Source organism: Pan paniscus, chromosome 6, assembly GCF_029289425.2.
Source record: "Pan paniscus chromosome 6, NHGRI_mPanPan1-v2.0_pri, whole genome shotgun sequence".
NCBI classification, from domain to species: Eukaryota; Metazoa; Chordata; class Mammalia; order Primates; family Hominidae; genus Pan; species Pan paniscus.
The window spans coordinates 19578599-19596876 of NC_073255.2; the positions used below are offsets into that span (position 1 = coordinate 19578599).

Genomic DNA, 18278 nt, shown 5'->3' on the forward strand with positions numbered 1-18278 from the left:
TTTCAAGGAAAATACAAGCTGTAGTAACTCTTAGTTCATGTAGCTTTAATCTTTGAGAAATAAAAAGTCTTAAAGATTATTGGTAAAATTCAAATGTCATTAAAATTTAAATAGGTGGTCTACATTATGGAAGTCAGATACTAGGTTCGCTAAATGTTTTAAGGTTGTAAACTGCTTCTTTGGCCTTAGAGAACTGTTCAACTTGCCTGCTTTACAACTTGGTAAGGCCTGAGGACATACTGAATTAACCAAGCCCTTGAACAGGCTAGAAGGAATCAAACTTTACTGGTGCCTAGTACATAATTAAAACAACTTATCAGATTTTACATTAAAGTTTAAAATTGCTAAGAGTTACCATCATAACATGTAATTGAGACCACCACTGAAAATAGATTTACATGCAAGGTGTGTGAGAACAGTAAAATGTGTTTTCAGGAAAAGATTGTAAGAAGGCATGGAAATCCAAGTAACTTTTTGCCTAGGGTTAAAGGATTGTTTTAAATTAGATAAGGTCAAGCTAAAGGTTTAAATAGTTGTGGAAGGTTTCTAAATTTAATATTGCAAAAGAAATCCTGTGTATGAACATTGACTAAACTCAAAGGATATTATATTTTTTTTCTGTAAACTGAGCAATGAAATAAAAGCACAACAAGGTTTTCTTAAGGTACTAATCTGTTCTTTAGCAAAATGTGTAAAGGGTTATAAAAGGTTTTTAAGAATCTTACCTCATGGTCAAACTGGCTTAGATTGGATAGAATTGTCTATAAGGTTTCATTAGAAAATTGGGATTAATAGTAAACTAATGTAAGGGTAAAATTTGGCTCTCTCTCTCCCTTGTTCAAGATTTCTATGTAATATTAATGAATAATGAAAGATTTTCATGTGCCTTGTAAATAGACTGCCAAGGAAAAGAAAGAGAAGACAGGAGACAAACTGTTTGGAAAGCTAAGTCCTTCCTCTTGATGAGTAAAGGTTTTCCCTATTTTAAAATTTTTGAGTCATCATTTTAACAAAATAACCAACTGGGATTATATTTCAAATTATCAAGTGTTTTAAACCTCTAACATTTAACAGCCTTCCCCAAATCAAATTTCAGCTTCAAGGTTGTCTTTCCTGACCCCTAGCTTTTGGATGCTACAGAGGGTCCCTAGAGCATCTAGAAGAAGAGAGGTAAACAGAATAATTTAACATGGTTAGGTACATGGGATCTCCAAAATGATGTTTAATTTTCTTCAGGTTATATTTTAGTGAATAATGCTAACATATGTTCCAGAATTTTATGGGATTTCTAAAATTCTAATGTTTGAGTGTATGCTATCAATCACAATTAAGGTGGTTATATTAAGTTATTGTAAGCCACAGAGATAACCACATTTTGTCAATCACATTTCTGACTGTAACTACCCTGGTCATTTTGTTATTCATAAACAATTGTCTTCTTTTGATCCCCTTCAAAAGATGGTTAATAATCAGCTATAAAACTTTGATGGGTGTTCTCCAATACAAGTTTCTGATAACTTTGGAGATTGTAACATTGGACTAAAGGGAAAACGTACAGGACTCATGAAAGAGCTGAAACATTCACGAATATCAAGCAGAGCATGAGTTAACTGAATGGACGGAACTAATAGAAAACTGAAGTAATCTTTTTTTTTAAAACCTTTTGCTTGAAACATTGCTGATCCTTGTTTTGTTATTCAGAGTCAAGAAAACTTTTATTTTGAGCTATTTACAGTCTTTAATAATTGAGTAAGCTATACTCATGTGAACAAAATTTGGAGCATACTTCTTTCTCTTTGCCTGGTTCCTCTAGAATTTGGAAACTATCTGTGAGTATTCTTAACTTATGGCAATATGGTTATTTGCATCAGTGCAATAGGAATTCATTTTCTCTGGCAACAGTACACAATTGGAGAAATTGGTTGTTTTACCAAGGCTTCGACTGGAGATGTGTGCTTCCTTTTAAGGAATCAAGCTTGACTTGCAGAGTCAATAAAAGCCCCTTGGGAAAACTGGCCTCATACCTTGTCTACACAGTCCTCATACAGGGTTCCTAATCTGTGATGAGTAAAGAATGTCACTTTCTAATGGGCCCAGGAACTCTATATTCTAGGAACCTCAAGAAGAGAGGAATTCACCCAATTCATAGGTATTTGAGGATGCTAACCCATGGCTGGGCTGGGCTTTCCAAAGTCCTATCTGAGATTCCTTATGGAACAGAATTCCATCAAAAGCAATTTTAAAAGTGTATGTAAAAATAATTATTCTTGCTGCACTTTATGCAAACTGTCAGGCCAAGTATAAGACTGAAGTCTATTTTGCAAACAACTCAGTCCTATCATGAATTGTTTTTAACAAAAATGAGGACCGGGGAGATAAAAATTATGTTTCAAAACTTATCACACATTTGTCATTAAATTCTAGTCTCATTAGTTGTTTTTAATTTTTTTTGCCTACATTTTACATTAACTCTCTTATTCCTGTGAACCAACCAGCAATTTCTGGCTACAACTCAGAAGAAACAAAAGGCATGGGTAATGTAATAATCTGGATCAATATTTTAATTCTGAGCAGTTATCCTGCAAATCCTGACATATGATAGGAGTAAATAGGGTGCCCATAACCCAGAGGTTCCTCTGGGAAAATAAGACCAAAGGAGCAAACCAAAGCCAAGCCCCATGCAACCAATCTTAGCAGGCATAATTATAGCCACCAGTTATCTGGGCATGCTGGCAGCCTTGGGATTTTTCAGCTGCCCTTACCCATCCCTCTTTGTTTGGTTTTAATATATGTCTTCTAATAACCCCGTTTGTCTCTTCTCACCTTCAGGCCATCAAACTCCAAGCGATCATGCAACCAGAGTCTCAAACAATGGCCCCTTTTAACAGAGACCCTTAAATAGGCTTTTGAGAGAGTTATGACTGTCATATTTCCAAAACAGCGCCCCCTAAGAGCAGGAAGCAGTTAAGATCAGTCTTCATCCCTATTCTAACTGCAGTACGTCTTGTGTACCACTTTAGAGGGGAGAATAATAGAGGTAGGAGGCAAATGCCTAGGCAGATAAAGGAGGGTCCACAGAGAACCTCTGACCCACTCAGGTTATTGAGCACAGGGGGGCTTGCCTAAGCATGGTCACAGAGAAAAATTCTTTCCCTTAACACATGCTCAGTGGGGAAATAAATCAATGTGTAGTGGCTCAGACTAAGGGCCCACATGTGCACTGGAATGATGGGGCAGAGCCACCAAAAATTTGTGCTTTATGGAGGGGAGGAGCCTGACCTCTTCAGCTCATGTGTGGTGGCCTGGTATTCAATTTGTGAGGTGAAAACCTGTGTGCAGGACCCCTCTCTTTTCTGAGCACTTTCCTTTCACTTAATAAATTCTGCCCTCCTCAGCCTTCAATGTGTCCGCATGCGTAATTTTTCCTGGTCATGAGACAAGAACCTGGATTTAGCTGAACTAAGGAGCAAAAATTCCTGCATCACTGGCATTTCTCTTAATAAGCAATACATTTCTTCTTGACTCTTCTTTTTTCAGCATGTAAGAAAACTTTCTGAAATTTCTAAAGTATAGTTCTCTCTGGCTCAGCAAGCAAAATACTGTTTTATTTTCTGACAGCTCTAAGCCTTAATTCCCTCTATATAAAGTGGTATATGAAATCAATCATTCAGGCTGGGCATGCTAGCTCATGCCTGGCACTTTGGGAGGCTGAGGCAGGCAGATCACCTGAGGTCAGGAGTTCAAGACCAGCCTGGCCAACGTGGCAAAACCCCATCTCTACTAAAAATAAAAAAATTAGCCAGGCATGGTGGCATGTGCCTATTGTCACAGCTACTCAGGTGGTTGAGACAGGAGAATCACTTGAACCTTGGAGGCAGAGGTTGCAGTGAGCTGAGATCATACCACTGCACTCTAGCCTGGGTGTCAGAGTGAGACTCCATATACAAAAAAAAGGAATCAATCATTCAGAGTTGTCCCAATATGATAAAAAATGATGTAAAGCACTTAGCATACACTTGGGCACATAATATATAAAATAAATAAAAGGATTAGGTTAAAGGAAGAACTGTCCTCAGCTTAGATACATTTTTAAGTTACTTTAATTTGCCTTTTTTTAATTTTTTTGAGACAAAGTCTTGCTCTTCCCCCCCCCATGCTGGAGTGCAATGGCGTGATCTTGGCTCACTGCAACTTCTGCCTCCTGGGTTCAAGCAATTCTTCTGCCTCAGCCTCCTGAATAGTCGGGATCATAGGTGCTCACAACCACGCCCAGCTAATTTTTGTATTTTTAGTAGAGACAGGGTTTCACCATGTGGGCCAGGCTGGTCATGAACTCCTAACCTCAGGTGATCCATCTGCCTCGGCCTCCCAAAATACTGGGATTACAGGTGTGAGCCACCATGCCCAGCCAATTTGCCTTTTTATTGGTACGGAAAACTGTAAAATTCATTGCATCTTTCTGAATAAAAACTTCAGGTTTTGTGTGTCTCAAATACTTTGCTATAACATTTCTGTGTCAGATAACAGAGCCAAATAACAACTTTTATAAGGCAATAATTCTAAAAACAAATCTTCCTTTGAAAAATAAAAACCTATTACAGATATAAGAATGGAGTAAAAATTTCCTCAATTCTTAAATTATTTCTACAAGATGACATCACATTATTTATTGCTGAAGTGTTACTGACAATGTAAGCTTCTTTCTCAAACTTCTTCACTGTGTTCTTTGGAGCAAAATTAATTTATCTCACATTTTCTGGCATTAGATAGGGCTTGCAATGTGGGAAAACACAAACCTCTTTTTTTTTTTTTTTCCTGAGAGAAGGTCTCTCTCTGTTGCTCAGATTGGAGTCCTGTGGCCCAATCATAGCTCACTGCAGCCTCAATCTCCCAGACTCAAGCAATCCTTCCACCTCATCCTCCCCAGTATCTGGGACCACAGGATTGTGCCACCATGCCTGGCTAATAGTTTTTTTTTTTAATTTTCTAACTCAGAGTTTTCAATTCATTGAGAAATGTTTCTTCAATGTGTTTCCTGGTTAACCCGTCCCTTTTCTTCTCTTGTTAGTAAAATCTTTTGAAATATCTCCTAAAATTCTATGTTGTCCATATTATTAGACATTTCTGATAAATGGATGATATCCTCATCTGTACATTTTCCTTAGATCATGACTTACAAGAAAATTTCCAGATTTAGGCATCAGAGTTTCTACTGCTGTCATGTAACAGCATTAGAATTGCTTTTTGAAGACTGTGACCTTTAAATAGAATGAGATCATTTATATGCATATCAATGAAGCCATTAATGATAAAAATTGGGTCAGACTTAACTGAATGACTATTCAAAAATTGAATTGCTGTAGGCTCAAACACATCCATGCTCATGCACACACACACACACACACACACACAAATGTTTCAAAATTTTAAAAACTGCTTTTTCATTTTTTTCTTTAAGGAGCAGCCACAGACTATTTAGGGAGATAACAGAGAATTTGTAAAGAAGACTGACTGAGGGAGCTGCTCAGATGTCACTGCCAAATTGGCACAGATTCAAGGCACATTTCTATATGCCTTTCATTATTATTTCTGGCCATCTGGATCCTTTGTTTTTAAATCCCTGTTAATACTAAAGAGAAGACACTAGTATTCATCCATGCACATTCAAAGTGAATGAAAATAAATGTCATCACTCTATCCTTAACTTCTTTTGGTAGTTTTGGGTTGTAGATTTTCTCTTATTCATAAAGTGTTCTTTGAGCACCCACTCTGCACCAGGCTCTGTTCTAGGTGTTTGGGTAAAGATGTTACTAGAACACACAAAATGCCTTCCATGAGGGAGCTTATCTTCTAATGAAAGGAATAAGAACAACATTAATGTGCTCAGTCTACAATGTCTAATGGTATTAAGTGCTATAGAAAAAAAATAAAGAAGAAAAAGATTTCTTGGGGGAATGTGCTTGCAGTTTTTTAAATCCAATTATCAGGAAATGAGAAGCTATTCTTTGAGTAAAGATTTAAAGGTGATGAGGCACATATTTGCACATATTTGGAGAAAGCACATTTCAGGCAGAGAAGACAGCTAGTACAATGGCCCTGAGGTATAAGGATGCCCCTGTGCTAGAGAAATTTCCATTGGAGCCAGTGAGGAGGAGCAGGAAACTGGAGCAGGAGTGAGGGAGGACCAGAGTAGTAGAATACAAGGTCAAAGACTCAAGCTGTGGCGATGTGTGGACTGGGCAGAGCATACAGGATATTAGATCATCAAAAGAAAGTTATAGCTTTAATGTGGAGAAGGTTTTTAGTAGGAAATTCCATGATCTGACTCATATTTTAACAGAACCATGTGACCATTATAACACTTATTTGTATCAGACAAAAGATAGCCTATCGTCAGTTTTTATGTTTTTCTAACTAGCTCACTGCTAATTAATAAGTGAACCCTAAAACACAAAAATGAATCATTCAACTATTCTAGATAAAGTAACCGTTTGAAACCACAAAGAAATCACTTTATCTATCAACCAATGTTGACTGAGTACCTATATGTGTAAAATACTATGCGCTTACTGGGCAAAGAACTCTGATGAAATTAACTAGATAATGATTTAAATTAATCAGAGTTTTTTTTACAGTTCCATTTCTATTTTGCATTCTAATTTATATCATTAACTAATTATATCAAACTGAAGAATTGATATGAAGGTCACTGAGCAAAAGTATATTGATTAAATATGCAGCATGGCTATCTTACTGAGATTTCAAAATACAATTTTTTATGTTAAAATTCACTTAGAAAAATTTATATTTTAAATATTGCATTTCTTATGCTTATCTTGCACTGCAATTGACTATTCATTATTTCAAATTTCAGAGAGTTCCTTGATAGTCCCCTAAAGCTGTCATATAGATAGTTCCTTTGAAGAGAAAGAGTACAAAGTGTGAAAACCTTGAATTTTAATTTTTAAATTAGTTTTGGCAAATGAAAACTATTTTAGCACTTCAGAGTCACATACTCCATTAACTCTACCTTTACCTAAGACTAGAATTATGAAGACTCAGTAGAAAGACAATTAGAAATATATAATTTTAGTAAAAAATAGGAAATGGCAGAAAGATAATGCTACTACATTCTACTAATTACAAAAAGCAAATAATGGATTTGAAAAAGTTTAAGCAGAATATTTTTACTATGATTTCAGTATGTCTTTTAATCAAGGATCTATAGCTAACTGTTTTATACTTCAGCTGAAATCTATGTTAATCTGGTGTGACACTGTCTTGTCACACCAAACATTTTTTGGTGTTGTCACTAGGACAGGAGTGAGTGTTACTGAAACACACACATAAATCCTCTAACATCTTCTCCTTGAAAAATAAAACCCAATAAAAATGTCTTGGAAACCTTTGTATATATAATTTCAATTAATAAGATCAGTTTTTAATTATTCCTTACTTGTATGTTCACTTTTAAAGAAAATCTCCACAGGGGGTTTATATAATGCACATATGAGCAGACAGATTCCATGCAAAACTTGTCTTTCCTGAAGGGCTATATGATCCAACACGACTTTGCATCACTAAGTGTATGACACAGTCTTTTACCTTACAGGTCCTCATTATGTAACACTATCCAAATGTTACTATGTTTTAGGAACTGCACTAAATATGTTATATGTGTGCTATCATTTAGTCATTACAATACCTATGGACAAAGAAACTAAGGCTCAGAAAAGTTCCTTAAATTGCCCAACACCAAAAGCTTCTAATTGACACTGAAGACATAAATATTTCTAGCTTCAATGCGCATTATGTTATAGTTAAAGCATAATTTTCTAAACAGATTTTGCAATATTAACACATGGTATAAGGTAATTTCCCACTGGTTTATCAGTATTAGATGCATTTACTGCTGTGTCAAATTGGTCTGCCATTTGAGAAAAAAAAGATATACACAAATAAGGTATAACAATTAAAAGTAATGGTACGATTATTCAGTTTCCCACTCTTGAAAACGTTGTGTTGACTGTAACTGTTTTTGTACCCTTCGATGTTCAAAGTACAACCTATTACTTTGGGTCGTATACCTGAAATGTGTTCACATCTGCCCGCCTCCATCTCCATTCTGATGCCCATTGTCATCTAGTGTTCTTACTTGATTGGACTGCTTCCATAACTCATATCTAGTCTTCTCTTCTACCCAAGTCCATGCCCCACATTGCTACTGGAGGCATTTTTCTAAATAGAGAATTTAACTTGTTCACCTAAAAATATGATTTATAATTGCTTTCACCTATAAAACTTAAAATTCGTAGACATTCTAAGCCTTTCTACCAAAATGTCTAGATTTATATTCCTTTAGTACCCTGCAGTGCTCTTTCGCTTGAAAAAGCTATTTCTATTTCTTTCTTTCTTTTTTTTTTTTTTGAGACAGAGTCTCACTCTGTTGTTGCCCAGGCTGGAGTGCAATGGTGCGATCTCGGTTCACTGCAACCTCCACCTCCTGGGTTCAAGTGATTCTCCTGCCTCAGCCTCCCAAGTATCTGAGACTACAGGCGCTCACTCCCTTACCCCGCTAATTTTTGTATTTTTAGTGGAGTCAGTATTTTACCATGTTGGCCAGGCTGGCAGGCTGGTTTCAAACTTCTGACCCCCAAATGATTGGCCCACGTTGGCCTCTCAAAGTGCTGGGATTACAGGTGTGAGCCACCATACCTGGCCAAAAAAGCCATTTCTAATGATGAAAAAGCACAAGTAAAAACAACAGATAAACCCTAAAAATAAAATTTAGATGTGACAGAGTAATGTTGGTTTTAACTTATACTTGGAAAAGTACAAAAAGATCACCTAAAAACCCCAGCATTAGTTTTTAACTTCTGTATCAATTGTTTAATAAATGTTATTAAAGAAATGAAAGAACAAACATTCTACAGTGTGAATTTAAATTCCACTTTTCAAAGTTGGAATTTATCATTAAACTAAGGAGAGTTACTTGTTTATTTATTTCCCAAATGTATTTATGCTTGATTTCAAAACTTGTTTGTAAAGAAAGCAATTGATCACAATTGGTATAATTGTATTTTATAATTGTAGGTAGATTTGATAAGAAGAGGAACATCACTGAAACTATATTGATGGTAATAGTGAAGAGAAGCAGAAATACCGGTTAACATACTATTTCTGTTCCTTGCTAACTAACTGTGCTAGCACCATGCAGTTGTAGGAAGTGAAGCAATACAACAGACAATAGCTCTGCTATCAGGACAGCACTCAGGATTGTGGCCAGGTTTGGGAGGGGAAGCAAATTACACGTCACGTTCCCCACTCCTACCACATGGTGGAAGGAAATTATTTTTGAATGCAGAAGACATCAGAGTTATAGTTCCTCAATTTAAAATGAGAAAATGAGGTCCTGAGAAAATAAAGGAAACAGAATTTGTTGGTGGTATATCTCCAATATTCTCACTTTCATCTTTGGCATGTTCTCTAGAACTTTTCTATGAAATCACATTGGTCATTAAAGTATGACCACAGCCACTGTCTCTAAACATTAGTGGAACACCCGTTATGTGCAAGACACAGAGCTATTTATTATACATACACTTTAGAACCTAACCCTTTTAACAGTCCAATAAGGCTGATGCTCTCTTCCTTTTATAAGTGAACTAACTAAAGATAGAAAACTTGTCCAAGGTCCGTTAAGATGAATTCGGTTCAGTCAGACTCCTCAGACCCTATTTTCTCTGTTATACTTTCCTTATGCTTTCCATAATGGAAAGGGTTGAATTTGGTTCTAGAAGGATAATTATAGATTACAGTAAAAAGGTTTTTATATCATTGTTAATAATTATATCAGTGTCATTATCCTTGTTAAAGACATTTAAAATATTACTTTAGGCAGCAGCACTACAAAAGGTAGGTTTTGAATCCCCAGGTTCCTTATTAAGGGGTAAAAGCATATTGTCTGAATGCAAAGGGTATACACATTAAGAGAAACTACAATACAGGGTACAAAGTGCAAAAATAAAGCAAGGCCCTGTGGAGTTATGAAAGCGTAACTCAGCCTCAGGCCAAGGAACATCTACTGACATGAAACATGTACGGAGAAAATCCTACACTCAGAGAACACTGATAGACAAAGAGCACACACAGAGCAGTAATATGTGCAGGCTCTCATTCTTCTCCCCTTGAATACCCTCAGTTTTGTCAATTCTTTCTATTCTGTAACTGCAATTGCTTGCCTACTAAGCCACTGCACATGAAACAAAGACTGGGCAAGGAAAAGGAAGGAAGAAACTCATTCTGCTGACTCTCCAAAAAGCTAGAGCTTATTTTGACATGAATTTTCAGACAGCCTCTAGTAAGGATGTAGGTTGTGGAGAAAGGTGTGTTTGTTGGGTGCTCAACAAAAGTCATTTAATAGCCAAGTCCTGAAAATGCAGACATTCTTGAATGACTACATTGGAGTAAATGAAAACAATCATTTACTCCAAGGGATTGCCTCTTAAATGTCATAAAGCCTATTTAGTCCATATTTGGGGAAACAAGTTTCCAGAAAAGTCAGAGACGAAATCAGGAAAAGGCCATGCTCTGAAATGGAGGCTAGTAAATCTCGCCACAGTCAATGAGTTGCCATGTTACCAATGCCTCTTTATAGAATATTGTAAGATGTAGGATCTGTATCTAAGTCCACCAGTATCATTCTGATGTTATAATTGTACTTTACATGTTGGACATGAAATTACAGTGGCTGTTGTCATTAAAAGCATCAAACAATTTAAGAATAAGAAGAAGCTAGTACATATCCAAGATTGCCCAAAGGAGACAATATTACGGTTTTAGACAACTCATACATTTTAGCAAGAAATATTTCTACAGTGGCGAAGACAATTGATATAGCTACTCTAGTGTGATTAAAAATGTCCATTTAGAGCACCTGAAAATGTGTTGTAATTCTGTGCACCCAACTGAACTACTGTTCTAAAACTTAATTTACAAAACAGATTTTCAGGGAGAGTGGTTGAAGCAACAGATTGAATAATCTTCCCAGGAGGGCAAAATCAACAACTCTTTGCTTATGTTTCCCCCACAGATTCTATCACAGCACTGTAGACAAAACAAAACAAACCAAAACAAAACAAAACAAAGCCTTATCATTGCATTTTAAATGCAATTTTAAAATTTCCCATGGTAAATTAATAAATTAAGACTTTTATTAAATAAAATATAATAGCACAGCCTTATATATCTTCATGAAATTAGAAAAATAAATTCCAGAGTCTACAAAACTGAAGGCCACACTTGAGACCCTTTTTGCCTATTAAGGTACCAGCTCCTATTAAGGCAGGAAATCCTTTGACGGATTAAAAATTTTGTCACATCCAACTCAGTTATAACCTATGAGTATTATAGGCAACCTTGTATACTATAGAAATCATATTGGTACAGAAGTATAGTTCAGTGATATGGATGAGAAATTCATAGATCATATCAGAATAAAGAAAGAAAAGACAGACTTTAATAGAAAAGAAAATGTCTTACTTGGTTAAGAATGTCTTGTTTCTGTGCATGCAAGGAAAGAAAGAATACATGTGTTAATGTAAGATACTTTATACTCATTATCTCTTATATCTGATTATTTAGCTAAAAATTCAAGTTTACAGGTTGATTTTAAAACATACCCTAGATCCATAGGTCTCAAAAGGTGGTTCCGAAACAGTGGCATCAGCATAAGTTAGAAAACTGATAGAAATGCAAATTCTTGACCCCCACCTCAGAAACACTGAATCTAAAACTGCGTGGGGTCGGGGGGAGGCAGGCAGCAATCCATGTTTTAACAAGCCCCCCGGTTGATTCTGAGGTACACTAAAATTTCAGAATCAATGACTAGATCAATCTTTGTATATAATAAGCAAACTGTTCTGACATTAGATAAATATAATATGTAACACATACAGTGTGATTAAAATATTTTAGAGGATTAAGAGAAATATAACCATCTATATAAAGGTATATTAGATTTTGAATATGTATTTCCCATTCCTAAGATTTCCTTCTATTAGCATCACACCTAGCATCTCTCCATACTCTTAAAGATTAAAATATATTTCTATATACATCTGCCACTTTCTTCCCATATCTCAGCTGTGAGTGGAACAATTTGGAATTGAACTTGAAGTCCAAGATCAAAAGAAAAAAAAATGCGTGGAATGCTAAACTGGTTTCCCCTCATACTACCAAATTCTACTGCTCTCAGGAGACTATTTACATGGCCTGACTATGTTTTACTGAGAATAACCTCACTGAAACTGGATCTCTGCTACAAACTAGCTGTAATAATGTTCTTAACATCATATTATTTACACAAGAGTAGGTGGAGGTAAGACTCTCTCCCTTTGTCAGGCATGAGTCATTAATATGTATGTGTACTGGGAAGTGCCACACTCACTACAAAAGCAATGTCTTCCCATGCCTTCCCCTAACCTTTCTCCTTCCTATCTAAGAGGATGTTCCTCTCCCCTATGGCTTGGTCAATGAAGTGAAGAGCACAGGGCATTAGCCTTAAACTGGGATTCTAGTCAATTAGGTTTTTGTTGTGGTTACTGTCACAAGCTAGCTGGTGAATCTTGAACAAATCGTTTCACTTTTCTTAAAATAGTTTCTTTATTTAAAAACTTTGTAATTTTATTAATTTGGGAATCTCAAGACCTTTGAATGGTTTTTATTCCTACAGAATCCTTAAGGCTATTGTTTAGATTTCTCTTATTCATTTCTTCAAGGAATGATTATCAAATCATCTTTAAAAGATGGGAATTAAAAGTAAATGATTCATTCACATATTATACTTAATAGTTTTTCTCTATTAAAATAGACTTCAACAGGTCATATCTTTTTGGGTTAAATTTTTGTCCCCAGCACTTTAAAACTTCAGTAATTCAAGTGAATTATAAGCAAAATAGTACATCTACGATTTAAACAGCTTTATGTTGTAGGAGGATAAGCAATTTAATTTTTGCAAATACATTTTATGTAAATGATACAAGCTATGTTCCTTTTAGAAAACAATGAATTAATTATTCATTCCAAATTCAGGTTGCATTACTCAATTGTCCATTTTTTCTTGTATAATTCAGCATCATTAACTAGTCATCAGTGCAAACAACTTTGGGGTCAACTTGACCAGCCAATGGAGAGTGATAACTTCACATGTGAATTGACATTAGGAATTCTGCCATATTGTAAGAGTAATTTTTTATAAATTGGATGAGGTCATGTATTGAAGAGAACTTTAAGGGCATAAAGATTTATTTCTCATCATTAGATATTCTTAATTATTTTCAATTGGCTTTTAGAAGATACATACTAGTTTTTTAAATGGTTATATAAGCCTTAAAATTTTCTTCTGAAGGAAAAATTTTATGAAAATTAACTAAGATCAGAGAGTGGTTTTGCTCTTAATTTAGAATTGTTCTTGGGTTGTAATGAGATCTAACTTTTTGTTTTTCAACTGTTCATTATTTTAATAACATGTTTCAACAATAGATCTGTACATTTATGAAATGTATTACATTGTTGAAAAGGGTGATATGTGTGTCTAATAATGATCTAATAACTACCTCAAAAAATGCAGCATATGGCGACTGATAATTCTCATGAAATATATAATTACAGTAAGACTAAGTCTTGAGAGTCCTATAAATAAAAAATAATTGAAGCAAAAAGGCTGCTTTGCAAACAAGATCACTTAACTGAGTTTGTAGCCAGCAGCTATCATTATGGAGAAAAACAGGTTTTATCTCTGTATATAGATTAGATAAGCATGTAAGTTTTCAAATATTGTTGTGAATATAAATATTAATGACAATTTTTGTGTCTTATAGCAATTCAGTGCTATAACTCATCTTTACTTTTCCCACCCTGCTTTCTTAGGCTTTGAGAGTCTCAGTTTTGTAAGTTTAGCTGCTAACTTTTTTTTCCTCCTCCTCTATGGCATCTAGAAAAATACAAGGGAAATGTAGGTCAAACATCTATTTTTTTTCTAATACAGAAAAAGGGAACGGCTTTAAATAGCCTTTATTTTCTCCATCATTTATAGGCATCAAATATTAATTTTATTTTTTAAGAAGAAAATAAATTCCAGGCTAAAGAGTTTTAAAAGTTACAGTAATGTACCAGAATGTAGAGAGAATAAGAAAATATGACATGAAAAATAGCTAACTACGAGAAATACTGATAGGAAATTTCAAAACAATTTGAATATCTTGAGGGTTATGATAACTAAAATTAAGTTCTAGAAATCCCAGGGAAGTACAATATTGAAAGATAACTAAGAAGTGTGCTCTTGCAAACATACAAAAAAAAAAAAACAATAATAGCAAAAAATAAGTCACATTTAAGTCAGCAAACAAATCTATCTAGTTAATACATCCTGACAAAAGGGTCTTTTGCAAAGAGAAGTATGAAGCAACGTAAATGCTGCCTTCTGAAGCTGCAAATGAACTAACAGTAATGATGATCGAACATTTAAAATGTAACATCTCTCAACTAATATTAAATAGGTTATTTAACAAACAATTAGGAAGGAAAAGGCATTCATTCCAGCATGGTATTCAAAAGCAATTGACAAGACCTGCAAAGTTTTCATAAGAAAATCTTAAAGAAATCTTAAGCTTACTGGTAAAAGGTAAAATAGAAGATTAAAAAAATTCCTCCCTTTTTGTACAAGTTGGTTCCTTAAGGTGACGGACCAGGTATAAGCAACACAAAATCCTTCTTTGGTCAAGGAAATAATTGCCTGAAAGGGGTAACTCCCTACCCCTACACCAATATCCATTTTGGATTGAAATTCGTGGGTCATAGACTGAGAGCCAAGCATACTCCTTCTCTATTTTATCCAATGCTGTTTCCTGACTTCTAGGAAAAGAACCAATGCTACACTTAAATGATTCATATTCTTTCAAGCATACAATATAGAAGAGTTATTTGAACAAAAAATGCACAACATTTAATATATCTTCTAGAATAGCACTGCATTATGAACTTCATTTTGTTTATGTTATGATACATGGTAAATGGTTTATGGTGTGCATATATATATATACACACACATACACATATACATACATCTGTATCATACATATATAATGTATATGTGTACATATACATACACACACACACACATACATTTTTCCAAGAATTTCTTATTAAGAAATACCCTCTTCCAAGCATATATGTGAAACTGATATAAAGAAAAAGAAGTTTTACCCCTTCAGGATTATACTTTGCAAGCACACCATTACCATGGAATTCTTCAAGAACATCCTTTAATTTCTTTGTAGAATCTATAAAAAACAGAAAACACAAAAATTGTTTATATGCACATACTGTGGTTGCATAGCCCAGTCCAGAAACAGAGACCACTTAAAATGTAAATAAGCATCAGCAGAAACTAAATTTAAAAACCAACATATAAAATATCTCTTGCCATTTTTGAAAGACTATTTAATTGGAAAAGAAATTGCAAAGAAACAAAAAGATCACTGCATTAAATAAAAACAATACAGCTGGATAAGAAAAATAATATGGGTAGATAAGCCTCAATGGTGAATCCATTTAGAGGGAAGCTATAGATTTTAGTATCTTGTAGATATTTTTAAGGAGAATTTTCTCTGTATACATAACACAACTAAACTAAAGCCTACTTTAGTAATTAAAGTTTTAGTAAGTAAGCTTTAATTTAGTTGTGTCACATATTTTACCTTATATATGCATTATGAATAACATTTTAGTTTTGTTATGTATAAATTAAAGCTTACCCTATTCAATGAAGAAACAAAGCTTAGACATATTACCAAAATAATTATAAATTATTTTCTTCAAAAGTACTATTATTTTTAAACCTTTCATCTTATTAGTTGGTGACAAGCAATTTTAAGTTAATAAAATAATGTCATAAAAGAATTATCAGTATTACAATTAAAGTTAAATATATTAATATGATATAGATATATACATTCAGTCTGCTAAAATATGCTCATTATACTTATTGAAATATAATTTTTGATTTAGAAATCTCAGAATTACAATGCATTTTTAAGTTAGAAGGAAATAATAGCTAACAAATATGGGTAAGTCATCTAAATATTTAATCAAGTTTGAATAATAATGAAAAAACCTCAAAATTAAAATGTAGGAAATACATGGATTTCCCAGTTTTCTTTTATGGAACAAAGCATGGAAAATTATTGGCTACCATTTGAATATAATTCTTGTTGACCTTCCCTAAGAGTCAGTGATACTTGGACTACCACAAAATATTTCCCAGTTCCAGAAAACTAATTCACAAATTAGCTTTTGAAACATCCTGCTAGAAAACTCTCTCATAGATGTCCATTGAATATATAATGCCTATATTTTGTGAATTGTACTTTTACTTGGAATGTACCATTTCCTTTCTTTATATTGTAAATTCTGTGGGTTTGTGTATGTGTGTGAAACAATAGATAGATAGGTAGATAGATACATAGATAGATAGATAGATAGATAGATAGATAGATAGATAGATAGAGTTTTGCTCTTGTTGCCCAGGCTGGAGTGCAATGGCACAGTCTCGGCTCACTGCAACCTCCATCTCCTGGGTTCAACCGGTTCTCCTGCCTCAGCCTCCCAAGTAGCTGGGATTACAGGGGCTTACCACCATGCCTGGCTAATTTTTATAATTTTAGTAGAGACAGGGTTTCACCACATTGGCCAGGCTGGTGTCGAACCCCTGACCTCAGGTGATCCACTCGCCTCAGCCACCCAAAGAACTGGGATTACAGGCATGAGCCACCGTGCTCAGCCTGTGAAACAGTACTTTTAAGTGAGATAAAATTCGTGTCACATAAAATTGACTACATTAACAATTTCAAAGTGTACAATTCAGTAATTTTTAGCGTATTCATGATGTCATGCAATCATTACCACTCATTAATCCCATAACATTTTCATCACCCTGTAAAGAAACCTTATGCCCATTAAACAGTCACTCCCTGTATTTTCTCCCCTCTAACCTCTGGCTATCATTAGTCTATTTTCTGTGTCTACGGATTTGCCTATTCTGGATATTTCATATAAATTGAATCATATAATATGTTTCCTTTGTGTCTGGCTTCTTTCACTTAGCTTAGTGTTTTCAAGGTTTTTCCATGTTATAACATGTATCAGTACTTCACTCCTTTTTATAGCTGAATAATATTCCATTATAATGAATATACTCCATTTAAAAAATCTATTTATCAGCTGATGTACATTCAACTTGTTTCCAGGTTTTGGCTGTTAGGAATTCTGCTATGAACATTCAAGTGTACAAGTTTTTGTATAAACATATAATTCAATTCTCTTGGCTATATACCTGATAGTAAAATTGCCAGATCATACAGTAACTCTATGTTTAGTGTTTTGAGGAATTGCCAAATTGATTTTCACAACAGCTATACCATTTTACATTCCCACCAGTAAGGTGTAAGGGTTCCAGTCTCTCCATATCCTTGCCAACACTTGTTATTTTCTAACCCTTTTTTTGTTATAGCCATCCTAGTGGATGTGAAATGATTCGACTCACATCTGATTAGTCATTCGCTAATGACTAATAATGCTGAGCATCTTTTTACATGCCTATTGGTCATTTGTATATTCTTTGGCAAAATGTCTATTCAAGTTCTTTGACCATTTTTTAATTGGACGGTTTGTCTTTTTGTTGTGGACATCCTCTGGGGTGTGTGTGTGTACGCACGTGCACGTGTGCACACGTGCGTGCTCACGCGCATTTGCTTGATGCCTATACAGCTTCCTATGTATTTCTTTTTTGGTGTATAATTTGCTGGCATTTTCCATATTGTGATCAGAGTTAATTTTTTATGTCGTGTCCCTTGCTAGATTGGAGGTTGTTCTAGGGCAGAAAATGTGTGTTTTCATTTTAGCACAACTTTCAACTTCATCACAAAGTTGAAACAATAGAATTGCAATAAATATTGAGATTAAATTAATCAGAGCTATTCTTAAATGGCAAAAAATTACAATAATTGCTTCTATATGTACTTTGTTAGACACTTACATTGCAGAGAGAGACCAAACTGCATATCAAAAAGAGACGTGAAGCTGACCCCTTATTCTCAAATTCTTCTTTGTGGATAATAAGGCACTATTCTAAGTTAGCAGAACTGCTTTTACTTCTTTTTATCCATAATCGTAGATGCAACCCATACTGTACAGACCCACAGAGACACATACATACACAG

General features: G+C 34.6%; 1 protein-coding gene across 21 annotated transcripts in view; it reads right to left on the bottom strand.

Annotated features, from left to right (window-relative positions):
• Positions 1-18278, bottom strand: part of DGKB (diacylglycerol kinase beta) — an 835560-nt gene that overhangs the window by 597267 nt on the left and 220015 nt on the right. For 12 of the 21 annotated variants that reach the window (XM_034963734.3, XM_057302829.2, XM_057302824.2 and 9 more), the window contains 2 exons: positions 15265-15341; positions 11542-11562 (listed from right to left, as the gene is read on the bottom strand). In XM_034963734.3, coding sequence (XP_034819625.1) covers positions 11542-11562; positions 15265-15341 — 98 coding nt within the window. Of the gene's footprint in view, positions 1-11541; positions 11563-15264; positions 15342-18278 lie in introns of those variants that run through there. The other 9 variants (XM_057302827.2, XM_057302830.2, XM_057302826.2 and 6 more) reach the window with 3 other exon arrangements.